This window comes from Phoxinus phoxinus, assembly GCF_949152265.1.
Source record: "Phoxinus phoxinus genome assembly, chromosome: 24".
Lineage (NCBI taxonomy): Eukaryota > Metazoa > Chordata > Actinopteri > Cypriniformes > Leuciscidae > Phoxinus > Phoxinus phoxinus.
Genome location: NC_136899.1, coordinates 20,299,615 through 20,318,098, shown reverse-complemented (window position 1 = coordinate 20,318,098; position 18,484 = coordinate 20,299,615). Strand labels below are relative to the sequence as shown.

Below are 18,484 nucleotides of genomic sequence, written 5' to 3'. Positions count from 1 at the left end.
TCACGTCAGTCAAAGGCCTGTGACTACTTCTATCTCCCTTGAGAAATGGAAACCTAAACTGACATTACAGAGAAAGAATAAGTTTCCAATAGAAAACATTCACGTTTTTATCCATCCGATGTTGCCCTGGTGGTAAGTTCAGTGGTATAGAGCGCAACAGTGGATTTTTTTTTAGATTTAATATATTTGAAATTTATTCTAATATTCTGTTTCCAGGGTGACCGCAAGTTCTCGGATTGCTTGATCTCTCTCCAAGATTATGGACTGTGTAGTTCTTCACAATAATTCGTCTATTTACATAATTTCTTATTTGTAGCTTCTAAAATATACTTTCGCTTAACCGCATATGGTTGCATTTCTCTATGAAGAACATTAATTGGGTTTTTACTTTCAAAACCCAACTGTTGCGCTCTGTTGTGACAGTTTTGTGATCTTGGGATATCTTATTTCACTGATAAGCTTGGATGTGGCCTTCCAGATAAAACGTGCTCTGGTAATGTATTCCAGCATGCATCATTGATTCGCCTGATGGTAATTGTGAAGACTGATGGCATTAGAGCACTGGGTCACAACTTCTACATAACCCTCCGCATAGGCCATCAACAATGTTCAGAGGACTGGACCTGAATGGACAGACAGGCTGTTCTCACACTCACTGCACATCAGCGTTCCTCCTACCTACTGTAATCAAAATTATTCAACCCCAATTGCGAAATTGCCAACATTTACAGACTTTCAGCTGTTTGCAATGAACGAATCACACAAAAGTAATTGAAATAACTCAACACAACAAATGTTTCAAGTGGTTTCCCCAAATTCAACTGAAAATGCAACTTTTAAAGACTTCTGCAGTCTCAAAATTATTCAACCCCTTCATGGCAATCATCTTTAGCACTTAGAAGAACACCCTTTTGCTGTTATGACCTGCTGTATTTGAGAAGTATAACCAGACGCCAGCTTCTTCCAGCGTTTCTGAGGAATCTTAGCTCATTCCTCATGAGCAATGGCCTCCAGTTCAGTAATATTATTGGTTTGCGTGCTGCAACCGGCCTTATTCAAATCCCACCAGAGATTTTCTATGGGGCTCAAGTCAGGTGACTGTTATGGAAACTGTAGAATCTTCCAGGACTTCTTCTGCAACCAAGCCTTGGTTGAACTTGAGGTATGCTTGGAATCATTGTCCTGTTGAAAGTTCTTATGACGCCCAAGCTTCAGCTTCCTCACTGATGGCATAATGTTTTCTCCTAGGATTTCCTCATGCTTCAATGAATCCATCTTGCCTTCCCCACACTGCAGGTTTCCAGTGCCAGAGGATGCAAAGCATCCCCAGAGCATCACCGAGCCCCACCATGATTAACTGTAGACTGTAACTGTAGAGTGTTCTTTTCATCATGCTTCATTCTTCTTCCTCCAGACATAACGCTGATCCACAGGGCTGAAAAGTTCCAGTTTTGTTTCATCGCACCACAGAACAGAATCATGCAACTTCAGTGGCTTATTTATATGATTTTGATCAAATTGGAGCCAACTTTTCTTGTGCTTTTCGGTCAGTAGTGGTGTACATCTTGGAGTTCTGGCATGGAAACCACATGCGTTTAGTACACGTCTTACTGTGCAAGCTGAAACCTCATGCCTGTTCCCACCAAGTCTTGCTGCAGGTCTTTTGCAGTCACTCGAGAGTTTTTTTTCAACCTGCTTTCTCAGAAATCTGGTTGCAGCCGTTGATAGCTGCCTTTTTTCTGCCTCTTCCAGGTAGTGTAACCACTGTTCCTTTAACTTTGAACTTGCAAAATACGCTTCCAACGGTGTCTCTAGAAACATTTAGTGCCTTCGCTATTTTTTGTATCCTGTTCCTTGTTTGTGAAGGCCGATGATATCTTCTCTTGACTTCTTTGACTTTGTGACAGTGGCAGTTTTTTACCACCGCGGTGGTAATGGACCAACCACCGGCGGTGGCGTGGTGGTTGGGGGTGTTATATATATATATATATACAGAATATATATATATATATATACAGTATATATATATATATATATATATATATATATACACACATATACACACACACACACCTCAATTAAATACATTTTGAAATAAAATAAAAATAATAAACGAGGCTTAAACATCCATTTCGTAACAGACATTCATGTTTATTTGAGCACTTTCGTCAATGAAACATCACACTAAAGCCTGTAAAGCATTGAAATAAATATCCGTAAATAATATGAACTTACATAATATAATAAAGTTAAATATTTAAAAAACATTCGTTTTATAATTCCACACAAAGACGGGTGATATAGGCTAGCCTATCGCTCCGCTTTGAGAGGGATGTGGGACACGAACAGGAAAGAGACCTCTTTTCTAAAATATTCAGGTTTTCTACTTGTTGTAAAAGGTCTGAAGATTGAATTTTATCTTCCACAAGGGCAAGATATTTAAGCTATGTTTGATTTTGCGCTACCAGAGAAAGCGGAAACAAAAAATAATAATCACCCGCGTGTGTGAAACGTGGTTTACAAATAAACTTAACGTGCCTTACCAAGTATAAAAACAAGCACAAACTGTAACAAACAAACAAACTTTACCACAGTAAAGAATGCAAATATAATAGGCTACATAAAAGCGAACCAAAGGAAGAAACGTTTATAATCCCCTGTGAAAATGGGTGAGACGTGAGTGAAGATTTATGAAAAAAAAACAAGAGATTACATGTCCAGTGGAATAACTACTGGAATATTATTAAATTATCTGATAATCGGCTGACCAGATCGCAAAACAGAATACAAAGTCGACAAAGCTTAAATTTATGGGCTCGCGCACAACTCTCATTCGTCAGCAATCCAAATGTTTCCATGGCTGCGATGTAACATTTAATTGCTAACCTATTATTTATTTTGTAAACAAAGCTTTCTGCTTCACTCCTGTCAAAGTATTAATGTAAAAAAGCATTCACATACAAAAATAATGTGTTTTGGCGGAACACTGCCGGTGCTACTCAGCCACAGTGGTGGCGCTTTACAGCCATATTTCTATCAAGCAGGCAAACATGACACTCAACAAACCTAGCCAATTCATAGATTTAATGTGTTCTAGCTCAAGATCACCTGGTGCAACTAATGAAGCCCTTGATTAGTTGCATCAGGTGTTCTTGAGACAACACCTGTTTTGCAGATTTGTGCTGTTGTGAGGGATTCTATTCAGAGGTTTGAAACATTTTGAGACTGCAGAAGTCTTTAAAAGTTGCATTTTCAGTTGAATTTGGGGAAGCCACTTGAAACATTTGTTGTGTCAAGCTATTTCAATTACTTTTGTTTGATTTGTGTATTGCAAACAGCTGAAAGTCTGTAAATGATGCAATGGGGGTTAAAAAAATTTTTATTACAACTGTATCACCCTTCATTATTTAGTAAATATTATTGAAACGCTACTTGAAAGAGAGTACAAAAATAAAGGTTCTTTGCAGCAAAGAACACTTATTAAAAATGCCACTCTGTACTAGTATTCTTGTGTACCTCTAGGGTGAAGCCGATGACTTTGAAGCACTGCTCCACAGTCTCAAACTGCTCCTTATAGAAGGAATTGCCCACAATGTCAGGCACTAATTTAACATTCTCATTGTGAAGATACCTGGAATTGAGAAAAACAAAAAGTACAAAATAGAAAAAAGGATGTTAGATGATGATAGGGATAAAAGCAGCAGGCTGTTATCAGGTGTTCAAGAACTTACTTTGGAGTTTTGCTGTCTGACAGCTTGTAGTGGCCGAGTTTCTTCCTCTCTGCCAGACCGGAATAGATATAGTAGAAGATGTGAAAGTTACGCTCCCCTCTGATGAAAAGAATGCTTGGTTATAGAATGGATTTTTACGGAGCCCCTAAATGGACGTGGTGGTGAACATTTTTTTAGATGGGAAGAAAAATAATATGTTTTTGCGTTCTCTTGCAAAAGTTTTGCATTCCCTCGAGAAACTTTGCGTTCACTCGCAAAACTCCTTGCGAGACACAAAGTTCAAATGTTTATTGGCGGAACGCAAACGTTTTTGCGAGAGAATGTAAAGTTTCTCTGGGAAGAGAGAACAGAAAAACATTGAAAAATATGTGTTCCTCAATCTCAATTTTTTTCCCTTCACCATGTCCCTTTGGGGGCTCTGTAGATTTTAGCATCTCAGCAATTGAGTAAAATTGCTGGTGTTTTTTTCTTCTTCTTTTTTTACATATATTGTAGACTTTACTGGATTAATAAAGCTCAACCATCCACCATCCGCTCAAAATCACCATGAAATCAAATTTGACAATTATAGTTTTTTTAAATGGAATATTGCATTATTTATTATCAATTATTTATCCGTGCACCTCATTATTTTCTTTTCTTTTTGAATTGATGTGCCCTCATAATCTTTAATTAAAGTAACTTCCCCTCCCTCTTGCAGCTTATCTCTTCTCTGATGACGTGTTTACTAGCGTGAGGTTGGGACAACCTGTCACTCACATGAGATCCACCAATAGCAAACCACAACCATCCAATCAATTCCCGATGGACAAAAAGTCCTGCCCAACATTTTTTTATTGTTCAAGAGGCTGTTTTACTCGGATATATGTCACAACAGGGAAGAAAAGAGTAGCCTATCAGAACCTCCAACTTTAATGTATGGGAAATATAAGGTCATATAATATGTTGAAAACAATGAATGCTTCATTTATTGTTGCTTAAAATTGACTTTTTCCTTTTTAAACAAATGATGTACCCTATTCATCACTATTAACCAAAAAATGTGTTCAGTCATTTTGATCAATCCAATCATTTGATATTTAATTTAGTATGCATGCGGAATTTGGTCAAGGTCAATGTCAAGGTCATATGCGACAAGAGGACTCTTACACAGCTTGGTGTACGACCCGAGACTTCTCCAAGAGGTAATCTGAGATCTGAGCTCCCACCACTGTGCCTCCACAGGTGAACTTCATCTCCAGATACTTCCCAAAGCGACTGGAGTTATCATTGATCACAGTGCAGGCATTCCCAAAGGCTTCCACCAGACTATTGACCAACAAAATCTTCTCCTGGAGGGTCCGGTTGTTGGCCTGAAGAAAAAGAAAAATACAAAAAGAACTGGTCAGCAAGCCATTATTTCAAAATAAACATGATCAGGACCAAATACACACTTATTACATGGCTACTACCCAATAAATGAGCATAACATTTATTTGAGTTGAAAGAATTTTATTTTTTTTGAGAAGAAAGAAAGCAAGAAGTGATATGAGACAATGCATGACAACAACTTGACATAATACAACAGTGAGAAGATAAAGCTGCTCTCCAAACCTTTCCGAGGACGGTCAGCTGCTGGACTAACAGGTGGGCGCTCTCTGTTTTCCCAGAGCCACTCTCTCCGCTGATGACAATGCACTGCACACAGAGATGAACACGGTTCAGACCACGACTGATACACTCCAGCAGCTCATAGAGGAACATACTCTACCTGATCAGCATTATAGGACACCATGGATTGATACGCGATGTCTGCGACTGCATATATATGAGGAGGGTTGGACGTTCTTTTGGCTCCAACGTAAATCTTAGAATGCTGCCAGAGAAACAAAGTATTCAACAAGGGTATTCCAGATGCACCATGCATTGCTAGATGGATGTTTTGATGTTCAAAGTGTTTTTAGCATATTTCTGCAATTGCTGTTATGAATGGTTGCTGCGGCTTTTTAGGGCTAAATGGTTGCTACGGTGTTGGTTGTTGTCAGTATGTTGTAATAAGCTTGCTAGATTAATGCAAGTTTATGACAATTTATTTTTTATCATCCGCGAGGTCAAAATCATTAGTCTGATTTCTTTCAAATCAAAAACTAAACGTCTCTAATAAATTAAGTATGCTGGGAAACCCTTGTGAAAAATAAGTGAGCTTATTTGTATTGAATGTGCAATCATAGTGTACAGTAATTCAAATCTTAAAAGTTTATTTAAAAAAAAAACTCTGTACCTACAGATAATATAATACTGTATTAATTAAATAAAGTGGCTTAATTAAAGAGAGTACACTTTCATGACTATGTTTTTTAACACAAAAAAGTACACTTTGTAATAATGTAAAGTTTTCTAAGTTCATTGTTAGTCACAAATCATTGTTTTAATAATGTTTGTCATGCTTTAAAGAAGTACACCTACTTTGATGTGTTGACTAATTTACTAATTGATCATAATTTTTAACTATAGTGTGTTTAAGTTTTTTGTGTTTAGTACGTTTTCATTTTACAAGATTTGATTAAAATATCTTCATTTGTGTCCCGAAGATGAACGAACGTCTTCCGGGTTTGGAACGACATGAGGGTGAGAGAATGATGACAGAATTTAAATTTTTGGGTGAAATATCCCTTATTTTAAATGTACAAATTGCAACTTCATCAGTTAAAAAGTGTAATTACAAACATATTTAAATACATTACAAAAGTTAAAATAGAAATGTCATTAAAGTATATTTTAGTTTATCATAAGTGCTTTTCTTTAGTCCACTTGGCTGTACACAAACCATATTTCAAAGACAATATAATTATGGGTAACACTTTACAATAAGGTTTCATTAGTTAATTACATTAGTTAACCTGAACTAATAATGAACTGCTCTTCTACAGCATTTATTAATCTTATTTAATGTTCATTTTTGATTTAGTAATACATTATTAAAATCAAAAGTTGTATTCGTTAACATTAGTTAATGCACTGTGAACTAACATGAACACACAATGAACAGCTGTATTTTTATTAACTAACATTAAAAAAGATTAATAAACACGGTGACAAATGTGTCTATCATTGTAAGTTCATGTTAGTTAATACATTAACTAATGTTAACAAATGAGACCTTATTATTACCAAATTATGAAATTACACATAAAGATACTTAAGTCCTACTTAAGTGGGTCAAAAAAAATTTGAATACATTTTCATTTAATTTCAATAAACATGTTATTAGATGAAGTGCCTGATTTAAAAAAAAATAATTCACAACTTTATACTTTTCAAGTATATTATTTCCGTAATAAGTACTCTTTAAAGCTATCCTAAAGTGTATTTCTCTGTTGTTGTTGTTTTTTTACAAAGGAATCTAGAGAGAGGAGAGCATGTGCAATGCATGAATGGAAAAGGGAAATTAAATATACACTCTTTCTGCAGAATACAACACAAAACTGACGGATGAGAAAGAAAGCGAGTGAGGGATTTGGCAGCAAATGGAATGTAGCCGACTATGAAATGTTGATGGCATCCGTAATGAAATATTATACACGCACCTCAGGCGTATATAGCTCCGTATTCTGGAATGGATTGACCGCTATAAGGATGTCTCCAACATAGGTGTAGATCTGCTCCTTTGTGTAACGTCGCTGTAGCTGTTCGGTGATAGTGTTCTAACAGAGAAACAATTACACATCACAGATGGCCATCCCATCAAACCACTGCACACCACTGCACACCAAAATAACCACCAATACCGCACACGAGTCTCCATTTTCATGCATGACCGAGACACAGTAATTCATTATCTAGACTCTTTACGTTGTGATTACTGCACACTATGTACTTGTTTTTGCCATATGCGCCTAAAATGACCACACAAGACAGTTACACACATCACAGGTCTCCATCTGGTGACATCAGTCCAAGGACATAGGCATAATTCAAGCGCTTCCTGTCAAAACTGCTTCCATAATGGATGAGAAAATATATCTAGTGTCAATGAGACCCCCTCTGAATTGATAGATCACCTTAAATGTGTTCCAATACAAACTCTGTTATTGTTCACTAATCTGTCTATTTATTCACTTGACAGTTAAAATATAAGACTGCTAGGAAGAGTTATGGTCACTTGACAGTCTCTCTGAAAAATGCGGTTGAAAAATGTAAGAAAAACTGAATGGAATGAATGGGCTGTCTGACAGAGGGATGGGAAATTTCCTGTCTTTCCTGAGTCTGTGTATTGATGATCAAAACTAGTGTGTGTGTGTGTGTTCTTTGGCCTTTCTCTTGTGGGGCCTTGTATATATATATTCTTACTTCATCCAGAACCTCTAGGATTGCCAGATCTTCCACGTCATCACACGTTTGACTTTGAGACTTCATGTGGCTGCCTTTTTTGGTGTGGATACGCTCATGCCTGCAACACAGGATTAAAGTCTATGAAAAATAACCATGGAAATTAAAATCACATAAATTACTCATACACATGACCTTGTTGGAATTATTGATAAAGCCATTAAAAGTTAATGATGAAATAAAAATCAATAGTTATATTTAAATTGCTTTTTTACCCAATTCATTTGAAGAGCCCCATAACTAATTTCTATCGTTATTTCAAGGTTATTCTACTATTTAGCTTTGTTTCAAAAGCTACACAACATAATTATCACAACATATTCAATTAGAGTTTGAAAATGCCATTAAACTATAAATATAAGCTGTAACAAGTATATAAAATACACTACTGCTCAAAGGATTGTCAGTAAAAAAAAAGAAAATTTCCCAAAGGAAATGAATACTTTTATTAGCAAAGATGCATTAAATTGATAAAAATGAAAGTAAAGACTTCACAATTATTACACAATTATATTAGTATCCAGCCAAGGTGAGCAGAAGAGACTTCTTTATAAACATTTGCACATGTATTAATAATTATGCTGCCTTAAAAGATACCTTAATGTAGACAGTAATTTCAGAATGCTTTGAGGAAAAAAACGTGTTGAATATGCTAACAAAGAAATGCTTACTTACCATGCTTTAAAAAAACAAAAACAAAAACTAAATGGTATTATTAAAACATCTCAACTAGTTTTACCCATAAATAGTGAACTAGTTTACCCAGTTTTTGTGTTATGTATTGTTTGTGCTTCCTAAGCTCCTTCCACATCAAACACAAATGTTGTTAGCTTAGCAACATGCTAATGGCAAGCCCTCACATGCTTCTTGTGAGTAACAAATGCTGTCTTAGAAGGTACAGTAGCTGTATGTAATGTAGTTGAAAAATATACTGGGTAAAGCAAGCATCCAGTGTAGGCAGACCCTTAACGCTGGTCCAAACCATGTATTTACACATTTACATTTTGTGAAAACACAAGAACACAACATTGGGTACACAATGAACACTTTTGGGAAAGTTACAAGGGGAGTTGCCACAACACATGGCCAGATACAGAAAGCTGCTACTACTACATCCACAGTAAGTAGGGTTGATCTAGCCCGTGTGACAGTCAATATCTCATACCTGGAATCACTGTCTCTCCTTTCTGTCATTCCAAGATGGCTTAAATGATAAAAATAAAGTTAATATCTAATGCCTGCTTTAGACTGTGCGATTTTGGCAATCCTATAAGATCATTACAAATCACTGTACGACATGGATCTAATAAACTTGGGTAGGCCTACAAAATGTATGTAGACTGTACAATGATGACACCTACTGAACCGTAGGCTACGATGACGCAAGTTAGTATAGAAGAATAAATGTCATCAGCATGCGCTAGTGGTAAACAAATAGAGCAAGATGAATCACACTTTTGCAATTGTGGTTTTTATGTGTAGTTTAGTACACGTATGCTAGTCTACTAGTTTAGTAGGCTAGTCAGTAGACGTAGGCAGGGCCGGATTAACCATTAGGGCAACTGGGCACTTGCCCAGGGGCCCAGGACATCTGAGGGGCCCTGGGCACCGTCAAATATTATGATTAAAATGTCTCCACGATCTGCTTTTGAAGAAATATCGTAGGATCGTGCATTCTATCAGTTTGCAGTTCTGGCGCCTCCGTCTCAACATACTGTACAGTGCGACGTATATTCACATGAAATGCAGAGGAACGGGACACTGTAGTTTATAAAAATTAATTATTTGCATGTGCTTTAAAGCCTTGCCGGTTAAACATGTCATTCGCTGCTGATGTGCTGTTCTAATGGGCGCTTTTCTGAGCGCAATAACGTTACACCCACCGACGCGCACATGAGCCTGTCTAACAGTTATCTAAGTTATCTTTCGAGTCTTATTGCTCTAATACTGTCAAATACACACAAGGTTTACATAAACAAAGTTAGTTATGTCTAAAGTGAAAGAACAGTAGAAAAAAATAAGAAACAAATCTGCTTGTCAAATGCGTGTATATTAGACTCGTCGCGGGCAGATCTTAAAGAGACAGTAGCCCTAATAGTAAACATGCATCCGCTTGTCCTTAAAGGGACAGTTACCCAAAAATAAAAATTCTGTCATTATTTACTCACTCACTCTAATGTTGTTCCATACCTGTATTAATTTCTTTCTTGTGCTGAACACAAAAGAAGATATTTTGAGGAGTGTGGCTAACCGGGCGGTTGCTGGTCCCCATTGACTACCATAGTAGGAAAAAACTATTATGGAAGTCACTGGGGTACATCAACTGCTTGGTTACCCACATCCTTCCAAATAACTTTTATTTTCAACAGAAGAGGGAGACTTATTTGGGTTTGAAACGGCTTGAGAGAGTAGGCTAAATGATGACAATTAAAAATGTCCCTGTTAATAAAACAACAAAATACAAAGAGCAAAGGGGGGGTCTTGTAGGGGGTCCTACAAGTCATTGTGCCCAGGAGCCTCTGAACTCTTAATCCGGCCCTGGACGTAGGTCGTAGCAGCAAACACACTGTGAGAAGATCATGCTAAATTTATGACACTGTCTGAAAATTATCGCAGGCTATGTTTGGTCTCAAGACTGTGACAATGGCCGTCTTTGAACCTCTCTCACTGTACGACATAGGACAACCGTTTAGGAGCCACGACTACAGAAATCACGATTGGTCATCTTTCGTCTGGGACAGCCCAAAATCGTACAATGTGTACCGGGCATTAGAGGCATAAGCAGGGGTTGTGATGGGGGTCTCGGCCCTTCTAACTGGTCCAGCCACAATGGCTAAAACTGCATTTAGCAGAGATACTATATTTTCATATACTTTCATTTTTATGTAAGTTTTAAAATCATAACTAATTATAAGTCCAATGACCTCTTCTTGTGTAAGAGGGCGGTTCTTGGCCAAACGCAGCAGCTATAGAGTCCAGACCTTATGTCATCACGCAAGACTACTCACAGAAAGCACTAGAGCTGATATTTATGTCTTATTACCTTGTTTTCTCAATAACGCCGATTTGCTGGTTGAGGTCGATTAGCTCCATCAGCTGCTTCTGCAACATCCTCTCTCGGCCCACAATCTGTTTGATGAAGACATGCTGAAGAAGGTCAAACACATTGGGCCTGAGCTCAAAATCCTTTATCAGACACCTGAAGGGGACACAATCGAAAAATGGGAGAATTTGTGCTGAAATGTCCAAGATGTCACATGATAAGGACCAGATTCAGGAAAAACACAAGCTAAAGGTTGTTGAGAGTAATTCAGTTGCAAACAATGTTCTGGTAAACCAGTAGGCGGTTCATTGCAGTATGATGAAGCTTTATGAAAAGCTCTGAAGCTCTTTGTGAGAGTAATTAACCTACAAAATCGGTATAGAAATGAAACTTTTCACAAACATCAAACTTTATAATCTATGTGCATCAGTGGCAAATACAAATAGAAATGCACTTAATCTGTGTTACTCACTTGCATATAAAACCATTAAAATCGTTTGACCAGAGCTCTGGTTGATGCAGGGTGGGTGGAGGATTTCTGTTCAGAGAAAAACAGATAAATAGGCAAAGACAAGTGTGAGATGAGAATTGAGGAGACAACCGCTCGCAAAGGGGAAAAACATTCCTCACTTGATAAGATTATTAGATTACTGTTTAAAATGTTCAGCTGTTTAGATTAATAATTTTAATGGTCCTTATAAACATAGATAGACTAGCGTATATGCAAAGAAAAATGTCTATATAAAATTGCATATCTGCTTATACACTATCTGCATATACTACAAGAGAGACCGCTGCAAACTGTCACTTATGTCAGTGATTTAAGTTTAAAGGTCAAATTAATGATAAACAGGGATGTAAAATATATGTATTTTATAAATATTATACTATGGGGCTATTGATGCTTGATTCTCAATGGTTGGTGAATGTTCTAAGCTGTGCAGTAGAGTGCAACACTCTACAGAAATTGACTTATAATCCTTTAAAGCGAGACCTACTGTGAGCTAAGAGGTTGTTAATCAATGTTATTTGTCTCTGCTGAAGCCGCCAGCCCACATTATTTGAGCTTATTTTTTAAAGATAATTGTGTTTAACAGGAATTCTTGGTGAAAAACTAGATAACCCATGATGCTGTACAGAAAATGCACCAATCAGAGAGCAACACGTGCCAAAATAGCTATTTAACTCCGCCCACTCCCATGAAGCACTGCGAATGACAAAATGTTGTATAAAATTAACATTTATACACCTCATAGCTTATTGGCTTGGTTCATGGCTTATAACTATAACGCTTTAATGAAGACTATTTTTAAGTTCCCTATGAGAAAAATAAAAATAAAATAAAAAATACTACTGCTGAAAAACTAAAAGGGAGCGGGCATTGTTGCACAGTATAGACACACCCGCGCACACACTGATACAAACAGAAACTTTTTGTCACCGCTGCTACCGCAACTTTATCAGTAAAATAGTTCCGCAACTGAAAAGCTACATGACATTTCTCAGTAGTGAGGTAGTAACTGTTCTTGAAGCAGTTAAACTTACAGCTTCACTATCAGCAGAAACACTGCTTTCTGTCTCTGTGTCATGGTAGGTTGCTGTATTAAGTGCACGATGAAACGAGTAGATAACAAAAACAGTCTTTATTAAATCCACACAGAAACCTCATCGCAGGAGGAACCGGAAACACAACCGGTTTAACACTGACGGTACCGGACAATGAACTGAGGAAACTGAGGGCTTAAATACAGTTAGAGCAATCAACGGAAAACAGAACAGATGTGTGGGACTAATTAACAAACAAGGGAACTAACTAGGGAACACAAGCAAACTCAAGTAGACGAAACAGAACCAGAACACACTACACTACACGTGATACTGTAATAATAACTGCATTAGTCTGAAATTAGTCCAACACACAAGAGCATTTTCAGGACAAAAAATCTGACAAATGCCTTTGAAAATAAAACATTTGAACAATGTCTTGAGAAGTAGTAACCCTAGTATAAGTGGCCACATCACCACCTCGGGTGTACATTATTTTTGATAAAGACAGCCTTTCATCAAGTATTACTTATATAATAATAAGAAGAAAACAATAATATATAATTGTAAAATAACAATACAAGTATTCATGGCTGTCTTAAGTACTTTTAAACGTTAAACTATAGAGATTTTATTTTGGTGAAAAACATGGTCCTAATTGCAAAAACTCTTTGGATCAATACAAATCACACAAACTACCTATTTTTGGTTTTCTCTAGCAGTGGTTATCTATGCTGGTTTCAGAACAACAAGTACAAGATATCATATCCATAATATTTTTGTATGTTTTTATTTTATTTAATAATTACACTTTTTGGGGGTGCTGTTTCCCTGAAAAGCCACCATAACCCATATTCATTGAGATATGTTGTAGACGATTTATTTCTATTTATTACTTCAGATACTACTTGATATTTGAAAAGAGTTATTCACCTTAAATCAGTACCCATTTGTATCAGAAGAGTGTGGGATAACGTGCCCCGCAGCAGGTTAAATGAACTGTATCTTTTTTTTCTCTTCTGGGCAATTACTAATGAATAACAAGTGATGTTTTATAGTGAAGGCTGGAAGCTTTGTGTCTATACAGAAAAAACAAACAGAAAAAACCCTGAGAAATATTAAATGGGGAAAAAGTGTGGTCTCCATTATGTTTGTATTCAAGGCTGAGGTTGCACATGTGAAACAGCATTTTCAGTAATTTTATGTTCTTGTGAAAAGCTTTGTCCATGAAGTCTGCCAGAAAGCTTTTCCCTGTACATGTAAATAAGTAAAGAGATAGACACTTAAACGGTGTCACGGAGGACCTGACAAGCATTCCCTGCTGTGGAACAATAGAGCTAATTAGCCATCATTTGGTGTCCTGGTGAAGGGTGCTATTAACAGAGGGAGAGCGGGGTTGAGGAGGTGTACTCCAGCCCAACGGCTAGCGCTCTGTGCCTCTGACAGCGATTCATTACCCTAATGGGGGGGGGCATACATCTCTGCTTATCTCACGCTGCACCCCACACAAACAGCTGGTGTCAATGGAAACGCCAGGAGAAACGCTTGGACTATTAAAATGCATCCTTATCGAAAACACACCAGCATAAAACAAAAAGATTACAGATGAAAAGAACATGCCATCTGCAATTTAAAGCACAATGTTAAGAGCACAGCATTCAAAAACCACAAGACAACAGCAGTAAAGTAGGCTGGGATGTGTTTTTGTTTTGGTTTATGTTACCAATAAAAGCTGTAAATAATCAATATTTAAAAAATGTGGGGTCGGTATGTAATGGTGACAAAAATTTTTTTTTTCTATTTTAATATATATTCCTTTGATGCAAAGCTGAATTTTCAGCATCATTACTCTAGTCTTCAGTCACATGATTCATCAGAAATCAGTCTAATACACTTAAATCAGCTCAAAAACGTTTCTTATTATCAATGTTGTGCTGCTTCATATTTTTGTGTAAACTGATCCACCTTTTCACGATTCTTTTATGAATAGGAAGCATTATAAACGTCTTCACTTACTTTTGATCAACTTAATGCATCCTTGCTGAATAAAAGTATTAATTTCTTGATGAAAAAAATGGCTGCATTTAATATTTTTGTATATTTTCATATTTTTGTAACACTGCAAGTGGAATACATTTAATACGCATTTATTGAGACCCTTAGTTTTTGTTCTATTTACACCTGTTCACGTGTCAGTGGCGTATTCAGATGGTCCATCAGCTCTCTCATTGGATGTGTTCATTTCTGGTTCATTTTGGCTTTTAAGATCCAGTCCACTGCCTAAAAGTGTGTATTCCTGGTGTGCTTTGTTGGTGGCAGGGGGGCTGAACACAGACATGTTTCATGGCTCGAGGCTTAGTCTGCTCTAATCTGGGTCACACAAACGTAACACTTAACATGCCATCAGCATGTGCCACTAGCCTAGTGCAGTTCAATGGGCACCAACTCTCAAACCCTGCAGTGCCACCGTCATACCAGATCAACTCTGATTCTACCCAAGACAAAATCATTCAACATAAGAGACGCGAGTTCAAATCTGACTAATGCAAACCTGAAACATGACAGTTCTGCAGTAAAATGGGGATCTAAAAGACATATGGAGTGGCAAGATATAACAGAGCACTACCCAAAGCAAAGACTCATTTTGATCTAATGTTTTAGATCAATTTTGGATTTAGTAACTAAAATACTTTTTTTTTTTCAGAATTAATAATAAAATATTATCTCTGATTTAAATGAATATACATTAGAAATATTACACTATTTTAAGGTGACATAGTTACAGTGTACTTACTCAAATAAGTACTGAGTAATATTAATTAACTACATGTACTTACTACTATAGAGTTAGGGTTTGGTTTAGGGTTAGTTACTAGTAATTATGCATAATTTACTGTAATTACTCCAATAAGTACATGTAGTAATGTGTAACTATGTCACCTTAAAATAAAGTGTTACCAAAACAGATATTAAAACAATTTTTTAATATAAATTTAATATATTTTATAATATCATACATTTTTATTAATATATAAATGTAATCTGAACTTTAAATCTGTACTGCTCAAAATGTTTGTTTGTTTTCTTCCAAAAAAATTAAATTTTAAAAAGTAAAAGGATACACTTTTTTTTTAAAGGATACATTAAATGCATCAAATGTGACAGTAAAACAACAACAACAACAAATTTATATTTCAAATGCTATTCTTTTGATCATTGCATTCATCAAAGAATCCTAAAAAGAAAAAAGGTATCACAGTTTCCAGAAAAATATTGAGCAGCACAACGGTTTTGAACATTGATAATGATCAGAAATGTTTATTGATGATCATGTGACTCTGAAGACTAAGTAATGATGCTGAAAATGCAGCTTTGCATCACAGGAATATATAACATTAACATAGAAATGATTTATGTGAAAAAAACTTGTTTAAATAATTATTTTAACTACAGCTAATAAGATTTCACAAGTAGAGTTTTTTACTATATTTTTGATGCCAAAAAAAGAAGAAGAGACTTCTTTCAAAAACATTTTATAATTTTGGTTACACTTTATTGTACAGTACGTGTACTTACCCAAGAAAGTACTGGATAATAAGGTAACTGCATGGGTTAAGGTTAGGTTTAGGGGTAGGTTCAGAGTGCCTTATAAGCCAGTTATTGTAATTGCTATAATAAGCACATATATGTACATGCAGAACAGGACTGTAAAATAAAGTGCTAGTGTATATCCAAATGTGTAGTGTATATCAAAATTAATCTTGAGTGAAATATTTTGAGAATATACAAATTTGAGATTATAATGGCTGCGTTCCAGTTTTGTCACATTGCATTGCTCATAATCAGTCTGGATGGGTGAGGGGTGTAAGGTGTGTTTTTTCTTATAAGCAGGAAACGGGAACAGTAGAGAGACCCAACAAAGACAGCCTGCAGTGTGTACATGAGCAGTCAAAAACATTACCACACCGCTCTGTGATTATATACCCCCCCCCCCCCCCCCCCCACACACACACACACCACTGCTCTGACAGCGCTCAATGAACGGATGCTGTGTGTGTGAGTGAGTGAGTGAGTGAGTAAGAGAGAGAGAGAGAGAGAGAGAGAGAGAGAGAGAGAGAGAGAGAGAGAGAGAGAGAGAGAGAGAGAGAGAGAGAGAGAGAGAGAGAGAGAGAGAGAGAGAGAGAGAGAGAGAGAGAGAGAGAGAGAGAGAGAGAGAGTATTAGAACACAAAAGTGCTGCACCATCATGATGACACTAGTGATAACAGTTTCTGTTCTGAGCCCGAAAACAGTAAACAATCAAATTTCACCTTCAGACAAGTGGATGCACACTGGAAAGAAAAATTGCTTGGTCTCTTTCTTGTATCCACAAAGATACAAGAATCTGACATACATTAAAGCTGCTCTAACCTCAAAAAAGAAAAGAAAAAAGCCCTAAGAATGAACATATACTGGTTTCTGACAGCTCCAAGGCCCAACTATACAGCAGTGGCATCCATCTCTGTGCTACAATCACAAATTATTCCAAACACTGATACAAACGTGACAAAGGTGTCATAAATGTACTAAAATGAGGGCGTGTCACCTTGGAATTTTGAAGAGAGCTCTCATTGGATGAAGTTCAGAGAGGGGCGGGTCTCCATCACCCAGCTCTATGGCAGTGATACCCAGAGACCACACGTCACAGCGCTCGTCATACGTGGAGTCGAGCTGCTGCTCACACGCGATGACCTGGTCAAATATACAAACACATTCATTACTCAACTGCAAATGTTCATAACGGACCCTGACTGCTGAACACAGTAACCAGAGTACATTACTAAACGCCACAAAAATGGTGAAGAGCATATTTTTTTTATTTTACACAGTTCCGCTTGAACAATTTAAATGACTATTTACTTATTATAAAGTATATTTATTTATATTTAAAAAACAGAAATAGAAAAATGTCAATAAAAGCCAGTTTTTTAAATGTGCAGTGATGGATAAAATGTATGAATGGTCTCCCTTTTCAATTAATCAGTTGGAATTTTGAATTTAAATTTTTTTGGTTACACTTTATTTTAAGGTGATGTAGAGACATTGTACTTAATCAAATAAGTACTGAGTAATATTAATAAAGTACATGTACTTAGAGTTATGGTTAGGGTTTGGTTTAGGGTCCGTTACTTGTAACTATCCATCATTTACTTTTATTACTTAAGTAATTAACTTGTAGTAATGTGTAACTACATCCCTTAAAATAAAGTGTTACCTTTTAAAATTCAATTCAAAGACATTTTACACAGGTAATGACATTCTGGGAAATTAAGCATTCTTGATTATAATATTTTTGTTGCAAATGTTAACTATATGAACTTATAATTACATAACTAAATATGCTTAATATTATAGAAAATACAAAGGAATATTACACACTCTAAAAGCATATTCATTTTAAAAGTTTATATTCATAAAAATACAGAAAATATAAATATAAATGTCAAAATATGATTAAACAGAGGATGAGAGAAATGAAATGGATCTAAGGCAAAAGAGCTACAAATTAAATTGTTTTTTTTTCTGTATAAAATGATGAAAAATGGCGATTACACTATTTTAAGGTGCACTTGTTGAACTGTAATTATAAATGTATGTACTGAGTAATATTAAGCAATTACATGCAGGTTTAGGGTTAGTTGTATGTAATTATGCATAATTTATAGTTATTACTATAGTAACTACATGTAACATGCATAACAAGGACACTGTAAAATAAAGTGTTACCAAAATGGCTTATTTATCCATTAAGCACATTA

General features: G+C 36.2%; 1 protein-coding gene across 5 annotated transcripts in view; it reads right to left on the bottom strand.

Annotated features, from left to right (window-relative positions):
* The window catches only part of myo3a (myosin IIIA), a 114,409-nt gene that overhangs the window by 29,266 nt on the left and 66,659 nt on the right, over positions 1 to 18,484 (bottom strand). For 3 of the 5 annotated variants that reach the window (XM_079601218.1, XM_079601221.1, XM_079601219.1), the window contains 11 exons: positions 17,272 to 17,417; positions 11,615 to 11,680; positions 11,143 to 11,298; positions 9,265 to 9,303; positions 8,061 to 8,160; positions 7,298 to 7,414; positions 5,482 to 5,586; positions 5,325 to 5,408; positions 4,881 to 5,083; positions 3,732 to 3,830; positions 3,517 to 3,631 (listed from right to left, as the gene is read on the bottom strand). In XM_079601218.1, coding sequence (XP_079457344.1) covers positions 3,517 to 3,631; positions 3,732 to 3,830; positions 4,881 to 5,083; positions 5,325 to 5,408; positions 5,482 to 5,586; positions 7,298 to 7,414; positions 8,061 to 8,160; positions 9,265 to 9,303; positions 11,143 to 11,298; positions 11,615 to 11,680; positions 17,272 to 17,417 — 1,230 coding nt within the window. The remainder of the gene's footprint in view (positions 1 to 3,516; positions 3,632 to 3,731; positions 3,831 to 4,880; positions 5,084 to 5,324; positions 5,409 to 5,481; positions 5,587 to 7,297; positions 7,415 to 8,060; positions 8,161 to 9,264; positions 9,304 to 11,142; positions 11,299 to 11,614; positions 11,681 to 17,271; positions 17,418 to 18,484) is intronic. The other 2 variants (XM_079601220.1, XM_079601222.1) reach the window with 1 other exon arrangement.